Source organism: Sceloporus occidentalis, unplaced genomic scaffold (assembly GCF_023333645.1).
Source record: "Sceloporus occidentalis isolate IW3139 unplaced genomic scaffold, rSceOcc1.0.p SCAF_2, whole genome shotgun sequence".
Classification (NCBI taxonomy): Eukaryota; Metazoa; Chordata; class Lepidosauria; order Squamata; family Phrynosomatidae; genus Sceloporus; species Sceloporus occidentalis.
Window position 1 is genome coordinate 232,004,753 of NW_028316982.1, and position 23,937 is coordinate 232,028,689.

The 23,937-nt window shown below is 38.6% G+C and overlaps 1 protein-coding gene across 6 annotated transcripts in view; it reads left to right on the plus strand.

The window, feature by feature from the left end:
* The window catches only part of SENP7 (SUMO specific peptidase 7), a 46,040-nt gene that overhangs the window by 1,711 nt on the left and 20,392 nt on the right, over positions 1-23,937 (plus strand). For 3 of the 6 annotated variants that reach the window (XM_089512372.1, XM_089512375.1, XM_089512373.1), the window contains exons 2-11: positions 156-205; positions 580-687; positions 3,117-3,211; positions 7,731-7,928; positions 9,923-10,117; positions 16,425-16,528; positions 19,727-19,896; positions 21,856-22,195; positions 22,314-22,480; positions 23,788-23,925. In XM_089512372.1, coding sequence (XP_089368498.1) covers positions 164-205; positions 580-687; positions 3,117-3,211; positions 7,731-7,928; positions 9,923-10,117; positions 16,425-16,528; positions 19,727-19,896; positions 21,856-22,195; positions 22,314-22,480; positions 23,788-23,925 — 1,557 coding nt within the window. In that variant the 5' untranslated portion in view covers positions 156-163. The other 3 variants (XM_089512374.1, XM_089512376.1, XM_089512377.1) reach the window with 3 other exon arrangements.

Sequence of the window (23,937 nt, forward strand, 5' to 3'; positions counted from 1 at the left end):
AGAAGTGTTTTTATTCACAAGGGATGTGCATACCTTTAAGAGCTGGGGAATATATTTTCTCTAATAAGGTCCTGTGACTCTTAATTAGTTGCTTTCCAAAGTGCTTCATTATAGCAAAGTACGACATACTCTTGTTTTCTGTCTTTCGCATGCAGCAGCAATTATGGAAGGATGTGAGAAAAAATCATCTTTATTTCTACAAAATGTAAGTGGCCCTTGATGTACGTCCATTATTTTGGCATTTTGGCGCATAGTATTCTTCAGCTTTCCTAATGAACAGTCACTTACGATAAAACAATTTATAGAAGTACATTTAAAAATGTATGCAATGTTCTTAGAAATGATACATGCATGCTTGTAATTGCAAAGGCAAACTATAGTACAAGATGCAGTTAGCAAGTTAAAATTCTATATCTAGGGAAGATTGGCTTTATTAATAATGACTGTTAAGAAACTGTACTAGTGTTATTTAAAGTAACAGAATAATGCATCCTAATTCATTTTTGTACGTTAGAGTCTGATGGGGGGGGTATTGTTTCCTGTATGTATAAGCATTGTGAATATAGTGTCTTGTTTCAGTATCGAATACCAAAGAAGGTAGGAGACACAAAGTCAGATGATGTCTACGTTCAGTCCCCATTGTCAAGACTCTCAGATGGTCATCAGTGGGATCACCCATTGCAAGGGGTAATAGCAGTTATTTATTGTCAGTTACGCTCTCACAAAGTAGAACTATCTTTGGATAAGAATGGAACATATTTCTTTTCATTAAATATTCTATAATTATTGAAAATGTTATAAAACTTTCTGAAAGTAAGTGATTCATACCTTGACAAAAAATACATTAAAAAGATGAAGGAAGAAAGAAACTGGTATAATTTGCAGTTTTCTTCCATAATTTTGGCTGTAGTTCCTTGAGCTTGTGACACTTGATTTCATCCTAGTTAAGTTGAAAATGATCTGTGGCTAAAGGAGGAGGTTCAGAAAAACACTCTCACAAACGTTTGTTTTCTGTCACAGGTATTTGTTATCAAGTCATTTCTGGCCTATGGGAACCCTAAAGTGAACCTATTACAGGGTTTTCTTGGCAAGATTTGTTCATAGGACGGTTGCCCCTTGGTAACTTGCCCAGTGGGTTTCTGTGGCTGAGCAAGTATTCAAACCCTGGTCTCTCAGAGACATAATCCAAACTTAAGCCACCTCACTATACAATCTCATAGACATATTCCTCTCTAATAGTGTTTGGAGGCACTTGGGACATACAGTGCTTGTAGAAATGGAAGCCCATTATTGGTCTTAGTGACTGAGGGATTCTGAAAGATTTATAAATGTTTTGACAGATTTTTCAGCCAGGGAATCCTCTTGAAACTGTGGTTTATGGAATGGTCATAGGCGCAGTTGACATGATCAGTCCTAAACATCTCTCTCAGACAACAGAGCATTGGCATTTAGAACAATGAAGAAGCTAGACAGACAATGGGCTGGAACAGACCGGCATAAAAAGCCACTTTCCAGCTGACTTGGGCGCGCTCCCAAGACATCCAGAAGCTGGCTTCAAGCCGCCCGGCTGTTTACACAGGGGCCAGCTTCTGAGTGCTCCTGCCGTGGTGGGGTTGAAAAGCTGCTTTTTAGGATGGCAAAAGGCAGATTGGGGGCGCTGTGTGCGGTTGCCAGGGCCCCAATCTGGCTTTGTCATGGGCAGCTTGAAGCAAGTGGCAAATTCACTTGGATAAAACTGAATTCTATGCTACTGTAGAGTGTTAAGATAGGTGATTCTGTTTAGTATGAAATTAAACATGAATGTGTCATTCATACTGTTAAAAACATTCCCAATCACTGAACTGCAGAAAAGCAAATTTGCTTTCTGTTTAGTAGGGGGTCTTGGGGAAAAAATTCATTTTAATTGAAACCTACCTAATTCTTTCCTTCCAAACAAGTATTGAAAATGAACTAATACTCTTTTTTGTATTTTGCAGTGCAGTTTTCCAGTCAAGATTGGTTACAATTTAAAATAAGTACAAGATAGCTAAAAATATACAAAAATCAGCATTAAAATAGAATCAAGCTATTCACATTTAAACACTTAAAATGATAAAAAGCAGTTAAAACAGTTTAATAAAAACAATGCATTTACCATATAAAATCATGCATTAGAAGAAAACATATACCACATGCTTATGGTAATGAATACATACTAAAATGGCACACTAGAGAATATCACTAAGAGAAAAATGTGATTTAAGAGAAATTACATAAAAAGCATATATTAGAATAAATGTTCATAAAAATATTACAGATTTTCATGCAAACTTTTAAAAAAATCAAAGAAACAGGATGAAGTTACTTTAAAATTTAAAAAAATGATAAATTGAGAAACACCAAAACTGATAGATGTGTTCTACTGTTAAAAAAACAAGGAAATATTTCCATTAACTTTGATGTCACAGTTTATATATTGTGACACTGGAGTGTTTTATTGTTTGAATAAACTGAATAGTGAATGTTTCATATTTTTATTTTTATTTTTATTTTTACAGTGGGCCCTTGGTATCCATGGTGGATCCATTCCGGACCCCCCTGCAGATGCCCAAATCCTTGGATGCTTGAGTCCCATTGTCCCTAATGGCAGCACGGCCGTGCTGCCATTAGAGACAATGGGACTGGAGTCCCCCTCCCTTCTCCTCCCTCCCTCCTTCCTTCCTTCCTTGGTTCCTCTGAGACCTCTGTCCCAGCTTGGCTTTGTGTGTGGAGTCTGCTGTCCAGTCAGATGGGGCTGAGGCTTGAGTCTCAGAGCCCCTGTCCTAGCACCGGAGCCCCTGTCCTAGCACCGGCTCCCTCTGGCCAATGGAGTTCCAAGGAAGGAGGAGGGGAAGGGAGGGAAGCAGTAGGGAGAGGGGAAGGGAGAGAGAGAAAGGAGGGAAGGAGGCTGTGTGTACCGCCATTGGGGAAAAAATCCGCCATTGGGGATGCTAACATCTGTGGATGGCAAATCAGCAGATAAGGAAGGCCCACTGTATTTACAATTTTAAGGCATAATTCTTTCTGCAGTTTTCCATTATTTTCTTCTGCTGTTTTTTTCATTTACTTAATATTTCTTCTGTACCCAAATATTTCAGTGGACATCAAGATCAAGAAGATCCAGTTTCCCAAACTGGAAAAGGAAAAGACACTCAGAGAAATATTGCTTCAGTGATGAAGAATCTAGATATGGGTAAGTGATTGTGTTCCATAAAGCAAGGCCATATTGCAGTATTTTGGCCATGACAAGCTTATGAAATATGACTACACTGTTAATTTCTTTCTTTCATTGAGTTGGAATGTTTTATCAGTTAATAAGATGTTTCTGTTTGGAAGCAGACTTAGAAATGGTATATTTACTTACTTATTTAGGCTCGAAACAGACAGGCCCAAGTAGCAGCTTCTGGCCACTTTTAAGGCATGGATTTCAGATGATGCATGCCCTCAAAGTGTCCAGAAGCCGCTCCAAGGCTACATTTACAGGGCAAGAGCTGGCCCAAAAAGGAACAGATTACATCTGCTCCTGCCGGCAGCCCATTTAGGACTACTGCAGCAGCCCACTTTGGAAGTGGGCTGTGTGATCACCACAGTCCCAGCGTGATTGGGGCTGGAGAGCACTCCTTCCAGGCCTTCTGCTTCAGCCCTTAGTTACTTATTGTTTATATATCATACATGGAATATAGAAGCAAAGAATTTTAATCCTTCACTCAAAGACATTTAAAAATATGATTCCTCCCCCCCATTGTTATTTCTTGTACTCCTATCTTAGGAATTACTCTTGTTTCTTAAAGCAAGTCTCTTCTAAGATACCTAAAATAAGTTGAGTCATCAAGAAAAAAAGAGCACCCCCCAATGGATTGTTTCTACTTCTGTACAACATCTGTGTGTTGCATTATCCAATGGGGCTCCCATTGGGAATCGAGTGGTACTTACTGCCACATAAATTCCTGAATAAATTAAATAATGCAGTACAATCGTGTACATGCTTACCCAGATGTAAGCCCCATTGAATTCAGTAGTATTTCCAGGTATGTATGTATAAGAGTGAGGTTTACAACTTATTTGATTTTACCCTATATACTTGCGAATAATCAGAGAAATTTTAGTCAAAACATTGATGCTAAAAACCTGGGTCAACTCATCCACGAGTTAATCGACAGGAAGAGGCGGGGGGCAGACTGTGCTTGAGATAGCATGGTGAGCTCCACTGCTCATGAGAAACCTTTTCCTTTTGAGAAGTGGATTGGACACACACAGACCTTGGAACCAGCCTTGTTTCTGAGGCTCAGGCCTGGGACAGTAGAATGACTAGAGGATGCTTTTGAACATGTTCAGAATGCCCCCTTGTCTTCCCTCTTTGCCCTCCTCCCAGCTTACCTCCTCTGTGGTTGCTTTTGCACTGAGTGTGTCCAGAAGATTACAGACAGTACAGAAAATTACAGGCTTGGCTCATATGTTGTTACAACATTTGTCCAGCTCCCATTGCTGTAGGGATTGAACATTTTCTTTGCTTACATATAGAGGTTTCCCATACCTCTTTATGTAAATGTTTCCTGGTTTTAGTGAAGCGGTAAGGGGTGTAGTGGAACTAATTCATGCTGCCTTCCTTTCCTCCAGATATGACAAAAAATACTTGTGAGAATTTCTTTTCTGCCAGTGTTGCATACGATCTAGGTGGTATATTTTATTGGACTAGTGAATAATCCACTGGAAGTGCTTTCTTGTTTGTACTTGAGTCACGACGTGTCCTCAGATGTAAATAAGTACAGACTTTTGTTAGACAAAATGGAGCATTGTTACAATAGTAGTGTGATACTAACATAAATATTATCTGAAAGCTGTATTTGTAATGCTTCATGCAGAGTTGAATAATATAAATAATAATATAAATAATATAAACTTCAGAGTGCTTGTTATATATCCAAAACCTTAAGCATGTTTATACATGCATTTCATATGTACACAAACTACAGCCTAATTTGTATTCTTACTTGTACATACAATAGCAGATTATATGGCAATGGATTAAATAGGGCCTCAGTATGACAATAATATGATTATTCAGTATTGTAGTATTTAATCCAAGCAAATTTAATATGTGTCAGAAGCAGATGACTGATCCTGCCACATGACTTTAATACAATATAGCGTTCTTGTTTTTCTGTTAATAAAATCGGTTTGTTATTTGTCAACTTCAGAGGGATAGTTGGGGTGAATGAATGCTAATTCAGTCCTGTGTTCTGTGTTTGCTTGGTGAAACTGCCAGTGGCACAAAAGTAGGAGGAGAATTTTACCATTACATTTCAGTGCTGTGTTAAAGTAGAAGTGGGGGTGCTGCTATTAGTGGCATACAAGTATATGGCAGGTGTTAGGTGTTAGGTGGGTGAAGGCTGCTGTCATCAGCAGGAGCAGCTATCTTCTCACTAACTGCATTCACACAGTTCTGGATGCAGAAGCTTCCATCTTCTATGTTGTTTCCTGCCCTCAAAAGGTAAGGTGGATTTTGTCTTCCATATCTATCACCATAACATATGTACAGCGCTGTGTAAATTTACAGCGCTTCATAAATAAAGGTTAATAATAATAATAATAACATAACGTAAGTGCTGCCAGTTTCACCAAGCAAACCATATCACAGTCACCACTGTGATATTATGGGCTATCTCTAATTTTTTTAAAAATGTCTTCTGTAGACCATTTTCACTCACTCTCTTTTTTCCCCTTGTAATTTCTGGTAGTGTTATCCCAGGATAACATCATGGTCAGTGGTATACAGTGGTCTGTGTGCCTCATGCTAAGCATATTTGTGATATTACAATAGGTCCTAGGTTCATGGTTTGTAACACTTTGTTAAAATAGGCGCACCTGAGAAACCAGCCTTTGGAGCTGGATTGTTTAGAAACTGACCAGCATTTATTGTTGTTATCATAATTTCTGTTTTGTACACAATGACAAACTGATATTGGGGGAAACTAAAGCTAAATATTGACAAAAAGTCATCCCCCTGCCATAGAGGCATAGGGGAAGAACATAAGCCCAAATTTTACTCAGATTTGTTCTAGCTCATGAATATGGCACTACGTAGTGTTGGAGTGTTGTTTGTGAATGTAGCCCTTTAAAAAATATACATGTATGCTTCTGCAGCTCCACAGGGTAAATGCAGTTATATTTTAAGTTAATTCTTATTTAAATGATGCTTTTATTTAAAATGTTAAATAATGTCTGTATGTCACTTTGTGAGACATAAATGACTAGGCTAGTGAAGTACCATTATTATGAAGTCCAACAGGTGATGGAAAGAGAACCTATATTTAACAGAGATCCTTTGGGAATATGCTGTGTTTCCTCAAGTTCTGCTTTTTTGGTGGAATGTCATCACATTCTGGTATTATTAAATCTGGAGTGACATATAGTGTGACAAAAGTGATTATGTTGGAGCTGGCGACCTTGTATAGTTTGGTTATAAACACTAAAGAGTGCATCTGTACAAATATGCTGATTGCATTAGATTATTTTCTCATTTTATGTTAATTTAATATGAGGCATATGATGCATATGATGCAGTATAATCTAATTTGTACAGTATCGTTCTGATTGATTCTGTTACCAAGAGTTAAACAGATGTTGAGTATTTAAATGTGAAATGAGCAAGTCTGTGTATCGTTCTGGGCACTGAGTTAGATTTGCCTGAGAAGAGTTTCTAGAAGCTAAGAGTCTGTTTTAATTTTCTGTGGAAGATAAATTGAGAAGGTTGGGTTTTTAAAAAGTACATATTTAGCAGTGAGAGAAACAAGTGAATTTACAGGACTCAGAACCTTCTTTATATGCTGCATATATCAAAATAGACAGCACAAACACTTTCATATTTATGAAACATACTTAAACAAATGTACAAATTTTGTCACAGTTTGTCACTGTGACAGGATTCTGTGTACAGATCTGAATCTGATGGAGTTCTGTTTATATGTTATGATTGTAATAAAGGCATGATTATCTGTAGGGAAGCCTCATTGCATTTCTGTGTAGCATTTATTTCTGTCTTGGATATGAAGACACGAGTTTGGTCAGGACTATAATCATTGGGTTACAGTTTTAAAATTGCTGGAAGAACACCAGTTCAATACTGATATTAGACTCTCATGGCCATCTCAGAAAGGAGGAATACTCAAATTCTCTTGGTGTGAGCTGAACTGGACCCAGAAGAAGAAACTATGCCTTTGGCACTTCTGGCTGGGATTTTGGACTAGATGATCCTCATTTAATTTCTGAATTCTTTGAATTCCTCTGGATTCTTCTGTGACACATAGGTTTTGTACGTCACATAGTCTTAGTTTATCCCTTCTACATTTCCTACATGACTGTTCATAATTTTTTCATATAAGACATCCAATATGGACATGACACAATGCAGATATCTCCCAAACTAGACTTGATAAACCTTTCAGACATAATTCATAAGTACCATTTTGAAGACCATTGAAGTGACCAAATGCTCAATATAAAGTTAACAAAGCTCTCTCAAGAACATGTAGAAATATTAAGTGTAGAAGAAATGTAACTTTTATCAGTATAGTAAGATACACTGTGTGTTCTTGACAGAGGTAACCTAAAATGAAAATATAACATTGGGATTTTTATAGGAAGGTTCATTGCATTCATGTATCTTAATTAGACTTCATTATTTATCATCATTATTATTATATGTATGGCAGGCAACCCAAAGTTATCTTGACGAATATCCTGAAGACGGAAGTAGGAAGAAAATACACAAAGACACAGCTTATAACTGATGCTAATTTATCTCACGGTGTCAAGTTGCAATCAGATCAACAAACCTCATCGTCTGTTGACACTGTAGAGATATGGCAAATATTAAGTCCTCTTCACGAAAGCCTTTTTATATCTAAAAGGTATGTTTTGTTAAGTCTGACTGTTTCAGACATAATACAACTTTGCCTAAATATTATTTAAAGAAATTGCATGTTATCATTTTACATAAATAGGTATTCCATGTTACACTGTTGCCATTGGCCATTTCTCACTTTCAGTACAGTGTTATGAGGCATCCTTGTAACATCTTTTTTCACTTGTTTAGTCTGAGAAAGAATTTGTCCATTCGCATCTCTTGTGAGTCTTCAAGTTAGGTGCTTCCTAACTGCTGGTGAGCTCTTATTATTTTGTTAAACTACGTCTGCATCCTAGGAAAGGAATCACTTCAGTTTTTTGTCTCCTTTCTAACATCCTTTTTGGACTATTTATTCCGTTCTCCTCTTTGCAAAGAAGACATAATTAGTGTTACCAGTAGCAACTTACCCATTCGTTTGTGAACCTCTTGCCTTTACTATGGGACTTTCTGCATGGAGCTGAACAGAACACTGTATTTTGCATAGAAAATGCCCTTTGATATCTGGGACATAGACTGCTAGAGCGCAGAGAATGAATAAAACTTATTGGTTGATAAGACCTATGGAGAATGATGGATCACTGGCCTGGTACCAGAAGCTGATGTTGCTTTGGTATTTGTCTGCTCCAGAATATCCCAACCCTGCTGCTCTTCTTCATTACGTATTACCTACCCGCTCCAAGTAAAGGAGCAGTAGCAAGAAGATGGAGCAGTCATTTCTGCTTGCCTCACCTCTCCTTTTGAGTGCTGATGCAGATTAGAGCCAAAGGATTAGAGCAAGCAAATGGCCAGGACCAGTGAGGGGAGTGACAAGGAGAATGAGTTGTCTTCAGGGCATCTAAGCATCCTGCCAAGGATTCCCCAAAATTATGTAGAGAATTACTGGAGGACAATTTCTCTTTGTATTAAAATCACAAACACAGTTTTTCATCCACATCAAAGTGAACACAGAGTATAATCTACGGACATAGATCATCATCTACAACAGTGTCATTTAAATTGTGAGCCAGGCCTCCCTGGCAGTCTTTAAGTTAGCTCCATGTGGAAGTAAAGAAGAACATAACCAAGATAATAATGGCAAATGCTACCAGCCTTTTTCAGGGGAAATAATAGCTTAAGATTAGAATTCTCTTTCATCTGTAGTTCAGTGCAGTGTAGTTCAGAAGATGATGGAAAAGCATTCATTCCTGGATAATATGTCATACATGCAAATCTATCATGAGAATATTTTATATGCAGAGTAACCCTAAGCAGCACCCACCTGATAATTCTTGCTTTCCTTCGCTTTGTCAGATACAGCTATATTTCAGTGTTTGGCCCTGAGAAGCCAATAGATTGTAGCCATGGACACTAACATTTAAAAACAAATAAACTGAACTATCACAATGGGAAGACTGTGTTTGACATATCAACCAGTACCTTCTATTTTATCTGTTTTAGTCCTGTATTCAAAGTTGGATACACAGCCATTTAGAAATAGTCTTGCAGTTATAAACAAGATACTTTCGGAATATGCTACTTCATATTTTTCTCCAGTATAATTGTCTTCAATATAATTAACATCCACTAAAATACCAATCAGTGATCTCTTAAACTGATGACAAAAATGTGGTTGGGATTTTCTTACTCATTTTGTATACATAAGTTAGAGATCTGCTTTGTTTGAAGACACTTTTCAGCTTTTCAGAGTTCATTTTCTTAGTTTATTTACTACGTGATTTTTATGCATGCTGAAGTTGTTCATTACATGAAATGAAAAGTGAACAGCTAAGATGGCAAAGGCAACTTAAAACCAAGAGTAACACTTCCAGTTGATCTGATCTTCATCTGTCCGTTGGGACATTTTACTTACTTGTCACCATCTGTTTTCATTCATGGTTGTAAGCTTCTTGGTAGTTACTCTTATTAAAATTTGAGATTCCATAAACAATTATGATATAATCATTCAACCAAGCATTCTTTTGATGGGTTTCAGAATATTAATTATTATATGTATGGCAGGCAACCCAAAGTTATCTTGACGAATGTTCTGAGGACGAAAACAGGAAGACAATACATGCAAAGGCACCTTTTAACTGATGCTAATCTAGCTGATGCTAACAAGCTGCAATCAGATGAACAGGCTTCCTCACCTATTTCCACTCTAGAATCATGTCAAAAAATAAGCTCTCAACAAAGGCGTATTTTATCTAAAAGGTATGTCATTCAACACAATATTTACATTATTTTTGATTCTTATCATTAAAATATGACCTGATTAAAACCAGTGTATACAGGAATAGTTTTTGAACTAATAATCACAAAGCACAGTCCAATCATAATGAAATGCATTTAGATTTAAGTGATTTCAACTGGCAAAAATGTGCATTCTTAACTCTGTAACTGAAATCATTGAAATTTAAAGTAACTTTGGCTTTATTTATATCTGTCAGCATGTATACAGACTCCTTTATCACCTCTTTCAGCATATTTTCATTCATTCCTATTGGAGTGATTGCCGTGGGACAAAACACATAGAAAATATTTTGAGAAAGCTGGAAGCTGGACATATTCAATATTCCAACTTATTATTTTTTATTTATACTCTTTTGAAAGGTTAGTCTTTCCAAATAAGAGATGTGTCTTCCCATGAATAAATGAGAAGCCCGCAAACTTTGCATATACACATAGAGCCTTATACAAAAAGATTTATATTTAAGCATATCAAGAAGTGATACTGTATTATGAATTCAGCTGCTGGTATCACTGTGGTTAATATAAAATTTGTTGTGACATGCTAGATCTGTTACACTAAAGATCTGTAAAGCCTGTCTGCCAATTTGGACACAGGAAGTGACTTTTGTAAAATTTCTTTTCAGTGAGGTTTCCTAAAGCTACTGTTTAAAATTATCAAGCCATGCCCAAGATAGACTGTTGTTATTATTTCTTTACTGAAATCTCTGCTGCTGTTAATGAATTGATTTTGAATTAATTGGCCAGTTTTTGTTGTTCCACATGCCTATGATGTTTTAATTTTCTTGTTTCTAATGTATTTTATTTTATATTTGTATTTTATGTAAGCTATCTGGTAAGGACTATGCTTTTAAAAGGAGGCTTCAAAATAGCTATAAAGGAAATAGTGAACATGGCCTGCTTTAAATATTAAAGAAAGAAGATGCATATTTGTTTTACAGTGTCATGATGGGGGATATTTAAATATTTTGCTTTTTTATGAAGGTCTGACAAAACATAATTGGGAGATTAGCAATGATTTTGGGGAGATATTTTGTGGGGTTTTGTTCTCATAATATTTTCATTTTTGTTTTTTAATAAAGATATCCCAATAGCTACTACAGTTGGCCCTCGATATCTGTGGGGGCTCCGTTTTGGACCCCTCTGAGGATACCAAATTCATGGATGCTCAAGTCTGCATTGTCCCAAATGACGCACCACCATTGGGGACAACAGAACTCACCTTGTCTGTCCAACCAATTGTCCTCCTTCCCTCCCTCCACCTCGGCTCTCGCTGGTAGTGGGCGACTGGCAGCTGCCTCCTCTGCCACTGTAACTTCCTCCTCCTCCTCCCCCCGTGCTCTGCCTCTTCCTCCTCCTCCTTCATCGCCTCACTGAAGGCTTTCCATCCATGGATTCTTGAATCCATGGATGGCAAGTCCACAGATAATGAGGGCAGACTGTATCAGTAAGCAGTAGCTCTAGTTGATTAAAAAGTTATTTCCTCCTCATGATGGGGGATGGGGTTGGACAGCCTGCAGCTGCCTCTGCAGTGCACCCTACAGAGCAGCCAGGCCTGGCTGGAGGCCTGGGCCCCAATGGCTTTACTGGGGTGTGGGGTGGTGTTGGTGTTGGGGACCCCACCAACTTTTTGGTGGAGCAGCCTAGCAAGGCCTGGGTTCCGGTGGTGGGGAGGTAGAAAGCCCACCACTTTTCCCACCGCTTTTGGCAGGGTGACCTAGCAGGCAAAGTGGCCTAGCTGGGGACTGGGGGCTTCTCTGGAGTGGGCGGGAGGCAGGTGGAGCACTTCTGTGCTTTTGGGACAGGGCTCTTTCCCAGACCTTGCCGGGTTGACACAGCTCTTTCCTAGACTTTGCTAGGGGCAAGGCTCTTCCCCTGACCTTGCCAGGGTGGCACGGCTGTGCGGGGGTAGGGCTCTTCTCTGGACCTTGCCGGGGGCACAGGGCTCTTTCTTGGACCTTTTCAGGGCAAAATGGGTCTTCCCCGGATCTTGCCAAGGTGGCACAGCCGTGCGGGGTTGGGGCTCTTCCCCGGACTTTGCCGGGGGAATGGGGCTCTTCCTTGGACCTTGCTGGGGTGGCACAGCTCTTCCCTGGGCCCTGGAAGTCCTACCCCCGGAAGCCCCACCCTGTGCACCAGGTGTCACCTATTTGCAGCCCAAAGAGATCAACCTATTTTAATTTTGCCCCCTGCCTGCTGCTAAATTGTGCAGGCCTCATTTAGAGAAAGGAGACATGTGTGTGTGTGAAGTTTCTCCCTGTCTTCTTTCTCTAAATTATGTATAATTTAATACATTCCATAAAGTCAACCAGTTAGGCTGTAACATATGAATCTTTTCTCCCTTTTGTCTTTAGGATCATTTGGAGAGAATCTCCTGGTAATGCCATATGGTGTTGAGGCCCAGGCATTTATTATATTCTGGATTATAGATACCTACTGTAGTGGCACTTCTTCTTCACTATGTTTGATGTTCCAGCTATTCTAAGATTGTGGTCTATGTTCAAAACACAAGTCTTCCCTCTTAGTGCAAACTAATAACTATTTCTTGGACCACATAAAGAGTGTGTGTTAGGCAGTGTTGCCAGTTTCTGGGGAATTCCCCGGAATCTGAGGAATTTAATTAATTTCTTTCCAGGGATTTTGACTGAATAATAATAATAAATATTGGGGAATTTGGATTTTGCTAAAACATTCTGGGGAATATAGTCAAGGCTTGTTGGCAACACTGGTGTTAGGGCCAAAATAGACCAGCGGAAGAGACGCCTTGAAGCCACCCCTTCCGAAGGTGGATTGGGGATGTGGCAGCCACACAGCGTGGCTCCAATCCGCCTTGAAGCTGCAAAAAAAAAAAAAAAAAAGCGCTGCAGAAAGTTGGCTTTGTGCCAGCGCTGCAATCATGAGCTGGCTTCATGATGCTCTGGCAACATGTAAATGCTGTGCCGCTGGAGTATCATGAAGCCGCCCCTGTTTAAGTGGCCAGGCAGTTTCTGGGCTGCTTCTAAGCAGCTTGGGAGCATGTGGTGTGTAAACGCTGTGCTCCCAAGTTGCCCGAAGGTGATTTAACTTGCTGGTCTGTTCTGGCTCTTATTCTGAGTATTGGGTATTTGTGTATTATGTATTGTTCAGTTATGTATGCCACTTCAAAATTTTGGGATATTTTTGGATATTGATATAAATACTTCTAAGTAAATAAAGCTGATAAAAGGCACTATTTGGGGCAGCCTGTAGTTAAACTTTAGACTTTATTGCCAAAGAATGCTATAATGGTTGACAACTTGGATGGTTTTGCATAGGGACTAAATAACTTTATGCAGGTTAGGGGCAGGAATTGTTAGTATTTGGAAATAGTGTTCTTGTCTACACCAGTTGCTGGCCATGCAGCTGCACTAATGTCTTGCTGGTGTGCTTTCCATAGGCAAGTTCGTGTGTGAACAGAATTTTGGACTGTATATAGGACTTTTGTCTGATCCAGCATGGATCTTTATGTTCTTACGTTTGTAAGTGACAATTTTAATTTAAAATTAAAATTAAGAAGGGAATCTGTGAATTGCTTTGAAACAGGAGTTTTGTTATTTTGAAATTTCTCACATTTCTCATCACATGTCAAAAACAATAATAGACTGGGAAAAGTAAATAGAAAAGAAGGAAGGTCAGTAGTGGACATCAGGCTAAGGCTTGAAGAATTGTGTCAGGTGCTTTCCAGCAGTGCTGCTTATGGTGCAATATAACATTGATGTAGTTTTGTTGTTGGACTGCAATTGGATGGGCCATTAGTCCCCAGTAATTTGATTTAATAACTATGGTGATACAGTGATTTAGCCATATTCAAAATAAAAAATACTAATGAAATAATAGTAATTAAATAAAATAAATAAATACTTAGGATTGTAAGCCTGAGGGCAGGGAAATGTCCAATTAACAATTTGTAAGCCGCTCTGACAGAGCGGGGTATAAGTAAATTATTATTATTATTATTTCCTTCTTTATAAAATACTCAGAAAATGAGGCATCCTGATTCATGTTTAATAATATAGTGTCTGAAAGAAAATAAATAGTTATTTGGAGAATCAAAACTTTTCACAGAGTAAAATTTTCAGAGAATATGTGCAAAAATTCCTAGCTGTAATGTTTTAATTAATTGAAGAATAACTTTCTGTTTAACACACTTGCAAAATTTGTAAATTTTTTTCTGGCTGACAGAAAAGAAATAACAAAGAAATAAAACTGTAATAATGCGTTTAATGAGTTCTGCTTATCCTAACCATACAAAGTCTTGTTTATTAGGGCTGAATAGTAAGTTAGCTCTCTGTTCATCCTTTTGTCCTCCTGCATTGCACTGCTTCAAAACTGGAAGCAAATGAAGATGCTGCTCTTTGTGGTGAAACTCCATGTAAACATATGAAATTTAGTGGATTATTTTTGAGGGGTTTCTGTACTGAGAAACCACTGACACTGAACTCAAGAATAAAATTTCCTTTCTTGGGACTGGATAAATAAAAATAAAAAATGAATAAAAAGAAAGAAAGAAGAAGGATACTAACAAATACATTTTAAAGGGAGTATTGTGCTTCTTTCTCTCCAAAAGCTAATTATTCTCCTTATTTGAGTATTGTCATATTTCAACATTCAGAAGAATGCAGAGCTCAGTCTGATGCTGGGGAAAAAGTGTGCATCTGACATTCGCCATGTGTAAGAAATTACATTTAACTGCATCACAGCTGATGTATTTACATTTTGGAGCAGAATTATAATTTACACTGATGAAGAAAGTACTTTGTAGATACTAACTTTGGTGGCATTATTATTGATGTGAGAATAATGACATATCATTCAGAACTAAGTATTTGCATGAAGACATAGCTTTGGATATGCCACAAAAACTTGGGTGACCATGTCTGTGACTGCTTCTTGGTCATCTCCCATATAACCTAGCAAGGTACAGCCCTTTTGTGTAGCAGAACACAATGTGTACAATTTTTACCTAAAAAATGAGCCACGAGAGTAAAGGATGTCAGCCACATATGTGTAGTTGCCGCTTGAAACTGTTATTTCACGTAACTGTTACCTGTTCACATTCCTTTCTAAGTTACAAACTATTATGTAATGCAAACAGGAATTTCATCTCAGGTGCAAAACACACTGTAGAAATAATCCAGTTTGAGACCGCTTTAACTGTCCTGGTGCTAGGGAATCCTGGGTATTCTAGTTTATTGTGGCACCAGAACTCTTTCATGGAGAAGGCTAAATGTCTCACAAAACTATAATTCCCAGAATTTCCTAGCACTGACCTAGGGCAGTTAAAATGGTCTCAAACTGGATTATTTCTGCAATGTGTTTCGGACCTCAGTTAAATTAGCAGTTATGCAGCATGGATTTTCTTTAGGACTGTAACAGGGGAAGAAAGACAACTGTCACCTACTGAAATACTGGCCATTATCAGCACACATGCATACAATGCTGTGTACTTTTTAAAAATTGTATATTGGTCATAATTTTAAGTCTGTTTATCTCTGAATTAGTAGATGTGTGTCTCAGGTGTACAGCTTCATAATGAACACATGCATACTGATGCATGTGAAAGAATGCTTATCCATTGAAAGGCCTAAATCAGATCCAAATTGCTGGTCAAAAAGTGTTGCATCACCAAATTTCCATTGATTCAGTGGGTCTACTCTGTTTTAAATTAATAACAGAATTTACTTCAAAGATTATTTCCTGCATATGGAAAGGTTGCAAGCTAAGAAGTACCACTGGGTTTTGGACCTTCTGTTTTTCTTTGAAAATAATATTTTTAAATGAAGGAGGCTTTAGACATGTGAGTTCTCCATTTTTTGAAGAGGTACAACCCAAACACAATGAGAATGAGGCCTAAATGGAAATGGAAATGTGTCCAGTGGTACTTAGTCATTAGTAACTCACTTGTAACTAGGGTTACAGCCCATGTGTCTGTGTAAATACTACCTAACATAAGGAAAAGCAGAAGCCATATCTCCAGTCATCTTTTCATCCCATCTTTGTAGAACAGAGGATGGAAGGGGTTGAATTCCTAATTATACTCCAAATTGTTACAAATTTGACTTGATAAAATTTAGTTTTGGCAAGAAGTGAGTCTTGGTGAGATTTCTTAAGGGGGGGATGAATTAACTTAAATTTGAGTGAGCATTTGGAAAGTTATAAGTCCAGTTGTAGTTTGTAGCATTAAGCAATATCTGTAAAAACTATTATTCTTGAAATACAGGGGGTATTTACATTTTGTTGTTTAACCACTCAGGTATGGAAGATATCGGAGAAAGCCAAATGACCAAAACCAATCAAAAGATGCAGAAAGTAATAATGCTTTGCTCTCTATAAGAAGATGTGATGTGGTGCTAGAAGGTTTGTTATCAAGAAATTATTTGGTACATTATGGCGCGGTACAGAGTGCCAGGAAGAGGTGGCTGGGAGCCGTCTCTCATTGCTGTGTAGCAGCGTCGCAGCAACCAAATTGTGTGGCGCTGCTACATGAAAAAAAGGATAAATATGTCCAGTCAAAATTTAAAGAAGTGGATACCTCTTAAGGAGGGCACTTTGAAAGTGTTAAATATATCAAAGCATATACAAGATGCACATTCAGAGAGTGAGGAGGAAGTAGATCTAAACACAGGATGCTCAGATGAAGTAATGATAATTGAAGACAGTAATGAGGAATGTTCCTCTTTGGATGTGGAGGAGGAAGATAAAGAAGGGTATATATAGATTATTTCAAACCAAGGCATTCAAAGGGCTCTTAGAAAGAGTCTTGCAGACTTCAGGTTTGGAAGGGCATGCACAGGATTCAAAAGATAGTGTATAATAGATAAAGATAGGAATGCAGCTTCACTATTGAGGCTAAAGTTTATGACAGATGATTTCAGTCAGTTTAGGGAAATAATGGGTGTAATTCCATAGTCAGCAATACTAAAGAGAAAGATGTTGATGATGGATGGGAGTTTCTTAAAAATGAAATGTTAAAGGCACAATTTCAAACAGTTCAAATGAGGAGGAAAAGTGGGATGTGCCTAAAGAAACCAGGTTGGGGGTCTAAAGAATTTTAAACTGAGCTAAGATTTAAAAATAATATGTACAAGAAATGAAAAGGGGGAAATCACCAAAAAAGAATTCAGACAAATAGCCAGCTCATGTAGGGAGAAAGTCAGACAAGCTAAAGCTGAGAACAAGGTCATGCTTGCTAAAGGGATTAAAAACAACAGAAAGGGGTTTTTGGTTTGTTTGTTTGTTTTTGTTATGTCTATAGCAAAAGGAAAAACAAGGAAATGATATGGCTGCTGCATGGAGAAGATGCCAAATGCTAATAGGAGACAGAGAAAAGGCAGAACTACTCAACACCTTCTTCGCTTCAGTCTTCTTGAAAAAGGAGAACAGTGCTCAACCTAGGAAAAATGAAGGAGATGATGCAGTAAGGGAAATGCAGCACAGAAAAGGCAGAGGTAGTACAGGAATATCTGGCTTCTCTAAATGAATTCAAGTCTCCAGGGCCAAATGAAGCACATCCAAGGATATTAAAAGAACTGGTAGAAGTAATCTCAGAACCACTGCCAATAATCTGAGAATGCCTGGACAATAGAAGAGGTCCTGGCAGACTGGAGGAGAACAAATGTTCCAATCTTCAAAGGGGGAAAAAAGAGGACCCATACAATTACTGTCCTGTCAACCTGACATCAATACCAGGAAAGATTGTAGAGCAGATCATAACATAGACATTCTGTAAGAACTTAGAAAGGAATGCTGTGAGCACGAAAAGTCAACATGAATTTCTCAAAAATTATTCATGCTAGACTAATTTTATCTTTTTAAAATAAAGTTCCAAGCTTGGTAGATGAAGGGAATCCTGTGGATGTGTCATATCTTAATTTCGGGAAGGTCTTTGACAAGGTCCCCCATGATATTCTTGCAAACAAGCTAGTAAAATGTGGGCTAGAGGATGCATCTGTTAAGTGGATTTGTAATCAGTTGGCCAACTGAATCCAAAAGGTGCTCACCTGTCAGAATGAGGGGCCAGAATCCCAGACAATCAACCAGTCAGCTTCATGTAGAATAAACAGAACTTTATTGATAGCTGCAGAATCAGCAATTCCACATCATTCAGCGTCTTAGCTGAGACTGACCCCTCCCAGCAGAAACAATAGCTAAAACCACCAAGCTTGTCTACTCCACCCCCAGCCAAAAGCGCACAAAAGAACATCCCCACCTCTTTCTCACCGTTACTTCTTCACCCATCTCTCCCCCCCAGCTCCCAACTCCCTTTGCTCTAAGCTGCATACCAAGCCTGCGAGAGAGATCTCCAAGGCCACTAAGATGAGACCCACCTGGCACCGCTCAGCTCCTACATGCTCTAACTAAACTGCCCTAGCAAAGCATCCCAACCCCCATCATCCCCACCAACAGAACATAAAGCATATATCTGGTAGAATACAACCAGGATTCTAACATCACCAATGGCTGCTCAACCTGGAGAGAAGTGACTAGTGGTGTGTCAAAGGGTTTTGTCCTGGGCTCAGTGTTCTTCAATATCTTGATCAATGACTTAGATGATGGAATAGGGGGCATGCTAATTGAATCTGCAAATGATACTAAATTGGGAGAGGTAGCTAATACCCCAGAGGACAGGATCAGAATTCAAAATGATTTAACAGATTAGAAAGCTGGGCCAAAACTAACAAAATGATTTTTTTACAGATAGAAATGTAGGTACTGCACTTGGGCAGTAAAAATCAAATACACAGATATAGGATGGATGACACCTGGCTTAGCAGCAGGGCATGTGAAAGCGATCTAGGAGTCTTAGTGAACTGCAGAGAGAACGTATGAGTTAGTCTAATACTCCATCTAGAAAAGCCAATGCAATTTTAGGCTGCATCAGTAGGAGTATAGTGTCTACATTGAGTGAAGAAATAGATCCACTTTATTCTGCTTCTATCAGACCTCACCTGGAATATTGTGTCCAGTTCTGTGCACTACAATTCAAGAAGGATGTTGATTAGATGGATTGTTTCCAAAGGAAGGTGATCAAAATGTTGAAAGGTCTGGAAACCATGCCCTTTGACAAGCGGCTTAGGGAGCTGGGTATGTTTAGTCTGAAGAAGAGAAGGTTAAGAGGTGACAGGATAGCCATGTGTAAATACAGTGGGCCCTTGGACTTGGTTCTAGGACCCCCTGTGAGCGAAGAGGTTGCAGGGCAACATCAAACACACCCTACTGGAGTGATAGACTAGACAAGACTGGCCTTCTGGTGTTAGCTCCACCCACATGGGATCACCAGAAGGTCTCTTTTTTTTCTTTCCTGCCTGTCTAGAGTGAGTGGGAGGAGCATAAACCAAACTACAAGATGTGGGGCACTTATCTACTGGGAAACTATATTTCTGTGATTCACTGAGATTTATCTCTTCAGTAATGTGTATAGGACTGCAGTGTTTTGTCCCTTTTAATGTAGTTTTATTCTGGAAGTCCTGGATCTAAAGCAGTAAACTGTGTGCCTATATTTAATGTTCCGTTTAATGTTGTAACTATTACATTGTTGTTGTTTTTTAAATGAAGACTGTAGTATAAAAAATAAAGGAGATTGGCCAGTGAAAGGAAGAAGAGATCCCAAAAGTCCTGGTCTGAGGGAAGCAACCTTTCAAAATAGTGAGAGCAGAAAAAGAAGGGGCAGTACTTTTCCAAATCAGCAGAATGCATATTCACCACAAAAATTTCCATTGCCAAGTGTAAGTAACTTTTTCATGTTTTTATTTAATTTATGTACACAATCAGCATATATTAAGATGGGGGTATGGGTTCTTTTTTCCTTCAGGCCTCACATTATGATGTGATCAGAACTTGTAATAGATAATGGTTTACATTCCAGCAGTGGACAAGATAAAGAATCAAAAGTGAATGTGCCAGAACAAGTGGCTATTGCAAGAGTGACACACACTATGTATACCAAAGATAAGAGTGTCAGGGGTTAATAGCTGACAGAAATGTTTAGATGTGTGGTGGCCATGAGCATTTAGCAGCCAGAGAAGAAGCAGATCAGCTTCAGCTGTGCAGCATGGCAACAGAGTGTACAAGGTCATTCACTGCCAGAGTGCAGGAAGCCAGTAAGGTAAACATGTGTCTGCCTAGATATGGGGACAGTTTTCAGAGTGGCACAGGAAACATGAACCAGCCATGAATGGAAGAGGCTGGGTTTTAGGACCGCATAGCATTTGGTCTATATAAGCTCAGAAGCTTCCGTGAGTGGGCTTGTGGGTTGTAAGAGGAGTGTTTGTTAGTTTGGTATCAGATAGTAAAAGTCGCTTGGATAATTGGTTTGCAGTTTGCTCACTTGTAAATAAAAGATAAGCACTTTTGGGAGCTCTGCTTTGTTGTTAATCATCAAGAAGCCTGGTGGAGGCTGGATAGCTCCCGGTGACCTGCAGTCCATCCATCTGGAAGACAGCCATGCTGCTTCTTCTGCTGAGGGTTGAGAACACCTTCCAGGATACTTCAGTGTGGCTCTGTTATATCCTGACAAAGAGGTCTTGATGTTTTCCCTCCCTACTTAAGTGAGACCTTTCTGCACTTGTCAGTTGTATTTCATGTAGCTTACTGAAAGCAATGTGTATTGTTTAAAGCTTATTAATAAATATCAGTGTGTGAGGAAATACAGATGCACATGCACGGACTTGACAGTTTACCTGTGTTCTTCTTACCTTCTCTGACCCCTACATATATTTGCCAGCCTCCTATAAAACACATGTACCTAGCTCTCATGCTTTTGCACAGGAGGAGGAAAAGGTGCAAGTAGGCAGGCCATAAATGAAACATTACAACTAGGAAGCCGGCCATGCACCTGCAGCACCATCAGTTGAGAGCATGGCCTGATTAAAACAGATGTGTCCATGGGGAAGCTCTGCAAATCTGATTGTGACAAAACTTGAGGAATAAAACTTGAGATGCCAAAAAGGGGATATCTATTTGGAGATCCATGTGAAATGTCTCTGACTCAAAAAAAAAAGATATGAAAGGACAGAAACTAGGGTGGAATCGTGTAATTCTTTAGATTATGCTAGACTGCAATACACACGATTCCTTACCAGCAGATGTGCTGGCTAAGGCTGTTGGCACTTGCAGTAATTCTCAGCCTTGGCTAGACTTCCCTTGGATCTCGAAGATCTGGAGTATGTGTGTGATGATGCCATCAAGTTAGTGGTGAAATTTGGAGGCCACTGTGCTTCATAGATCTGTTGCAGCTTCAGTCTTTCTCATAGCTAGATCAGATGGCTATGGAGGCAGGATGGCTATGTCAGGGATGCTTTGATTGTGTATTTCTGCATGGCAGGAAGTTGGACTTGATGGTCCTTGAACTCTCTTCCAACACTATGATTCTCCGATGGTGTACTGCACAAAAATAGCAGATGTAGCAGGAGGAAGTATTGAGTTGTATTAAAAGAGGGCCAGCAATCTTGGAGACCCCCAAACCCCGACTCTATTACTGGGGCTAAGAAGTCTCAGTATCTCCCCTCCAAACTTGAGTGAGGGCTTCCTATGGTTGTCACTCGTATTTCACATAGCTGACTAAGGGCAGTGGGTATTGTTTAAATCTTGTTAATAATTCCCAGTGTGTGAGGAAATAATAACTAAGCAATAAAATCATCATGCTTTTTGTAAACAATATTTTTGTTTTTTTGTTTGTTTTATAGAAAGAAGAAAGAAGAGAGTCAATCCAATCATCTGTCTGCATGGACTTAAATAAGAATCATATGAACAGCTTTCAGCAGGAAGATAATCCCCACCCTGTGGAGTTGGATAGTACTGAAAAATTCACCACCATTAATCAGGACACTCTTGCCAACTGTCCAAATGAAAACTTCTCAAACTCTTCTCCCTGCAGAAGTCAGCATTCTGTCATCAGAAAAGACAAGGAAGTGTCACCACTCACCACCTCTCCTAGAAAGAAGAAATTGAATATAAGTCTGCCCTCAGAAGAGCCATTAAATGAACCTGAAAGACATAAGGAGACAATAGAATCTGCTGAGCCAAGTATGTATCTCCCCTCCTTTTCTTTCTTTTTTTAGAAAACAGATAAATAGACAAAAAATAAATGACATTATTTCACTAAATTATGCCAAATAACATCTCTGGTGTTGCTATGTTTCAGTTGTCGTTTCTAGTGATGAAGAAGGTACTGCTGAAGCAAAAGAGCCAAAAAAATATTTCCAGACTGGGAAAAGCCATCCTCTCATGAAGAAAGAATCAGAACAAGTTTCAGAACTACCTTTGTCAGAAGAACTATCAGACAGTGTAACTGAAGGCAAAACAGAACAAGTAAATAATTGCTCTATATTTAGTCTGTATGCAGTCATAATGACTTTATATATTTACATATACAACCAAATATGCACCAGATAATATATACACCAAATAATATGTATAGTTAAATATCTCTTCTCATTCAAAATCACTGGTCTTTTTCTTTGATTGGCTTGTTGAGATCAGTAAGATTGGTATACCAGCTCCAGCATGTTTTCAATGAAAGGTGCTTTCAACAACTCTGCTTCAAATACAGGCCTATAGTGATTTGTATTTACAATAGCCTTTCTAACAACAAAATTAGAATATAAACCATTCTTACCTTGATTAGTGGCTGTATAAATGGGATTAAAAAAATAAAATGGAATCTTCAGTGCCTGGTGGTTTAATTTTTGCTTGTGTAGATACAAATAAAAACCGATTATTGTTTTCAATGGCCTGAAACAGATAGGCCAAATAGTGGTGGGACACTGTGCCAGAAGTCTTCGCGGTGGAAACGCAGTCACTGCATGTGCCTGGTCCCAATCCAGGCTGCCACTATGGTCCTGAATGGGGCCATCAGATCTGCTCCTTCTGTCTCAGTTATTTGCAAATGTTGTGGCATTGGTGTGGCTTCAGCTTGCGTTTGGGGGATATGTCATGTAAACTGCACACCCCCAACATGGCCTGAAGCCATATCATTTTGTCCCTGTGTTTCAGGACAATATTAACTTGGAATATGAGAAAGTTCCTTTAGAAAGAGTTTGGAAACTTCATTTTTTGGATGACATCTACCAGAATCCACCAGATAGCACAATACTGGTTATGCTAGCTGAGGGAATCAGAGTTTTAGTCCCCCCTCAGAATTTTTCTAAACTCTGATTTGAAAAAAGGGGGGAGGGATTTAAAAAGCATCCCCTTAACTGTTTAGAACTGCATGGAGAAGAGAGATAGTTAACCAATATCTGTATTTCATTTTCTTAATTAATATTTTTTTGAAATTTTATAAAACAAAACTAATTTAATATTCTTTCCATACATATATGTACTTTTGCATCTTACTAATTTTTTTTTAAAATCCTAAATATCACCTCAGTGCACCCCCAGAGCCATTCCCTTCTTTATACTCCATCCAAAATTTTAACTCCTCCTGTGGAGGTAATTTCCCATCTTCTTTTCTTAGTAAATTTTCAATAATTTTTTTCCATATTTCATCAAAATCATTTCTTTTCCATAATCCTTTTTTTACTTTCAATTTACATGTTAATTTGTCATTAATTGCTAACTTCCAAACTTCTTTATACCAGTCCTCCAATTTCACATTTATTTTTTGTATTTTATAGGTTTCAGATGAACCGCTTAAACTTCAGCCCTCCACAGACTGTAGCACCTTCAGCGAACTGGTGGACCTTGTCTTAGATATAAAGTTTGAAAACCTTTTCATTGGGAAATATAAAGGAAGAGCAACACATTGTGCTAGAGTAAGTTTATTT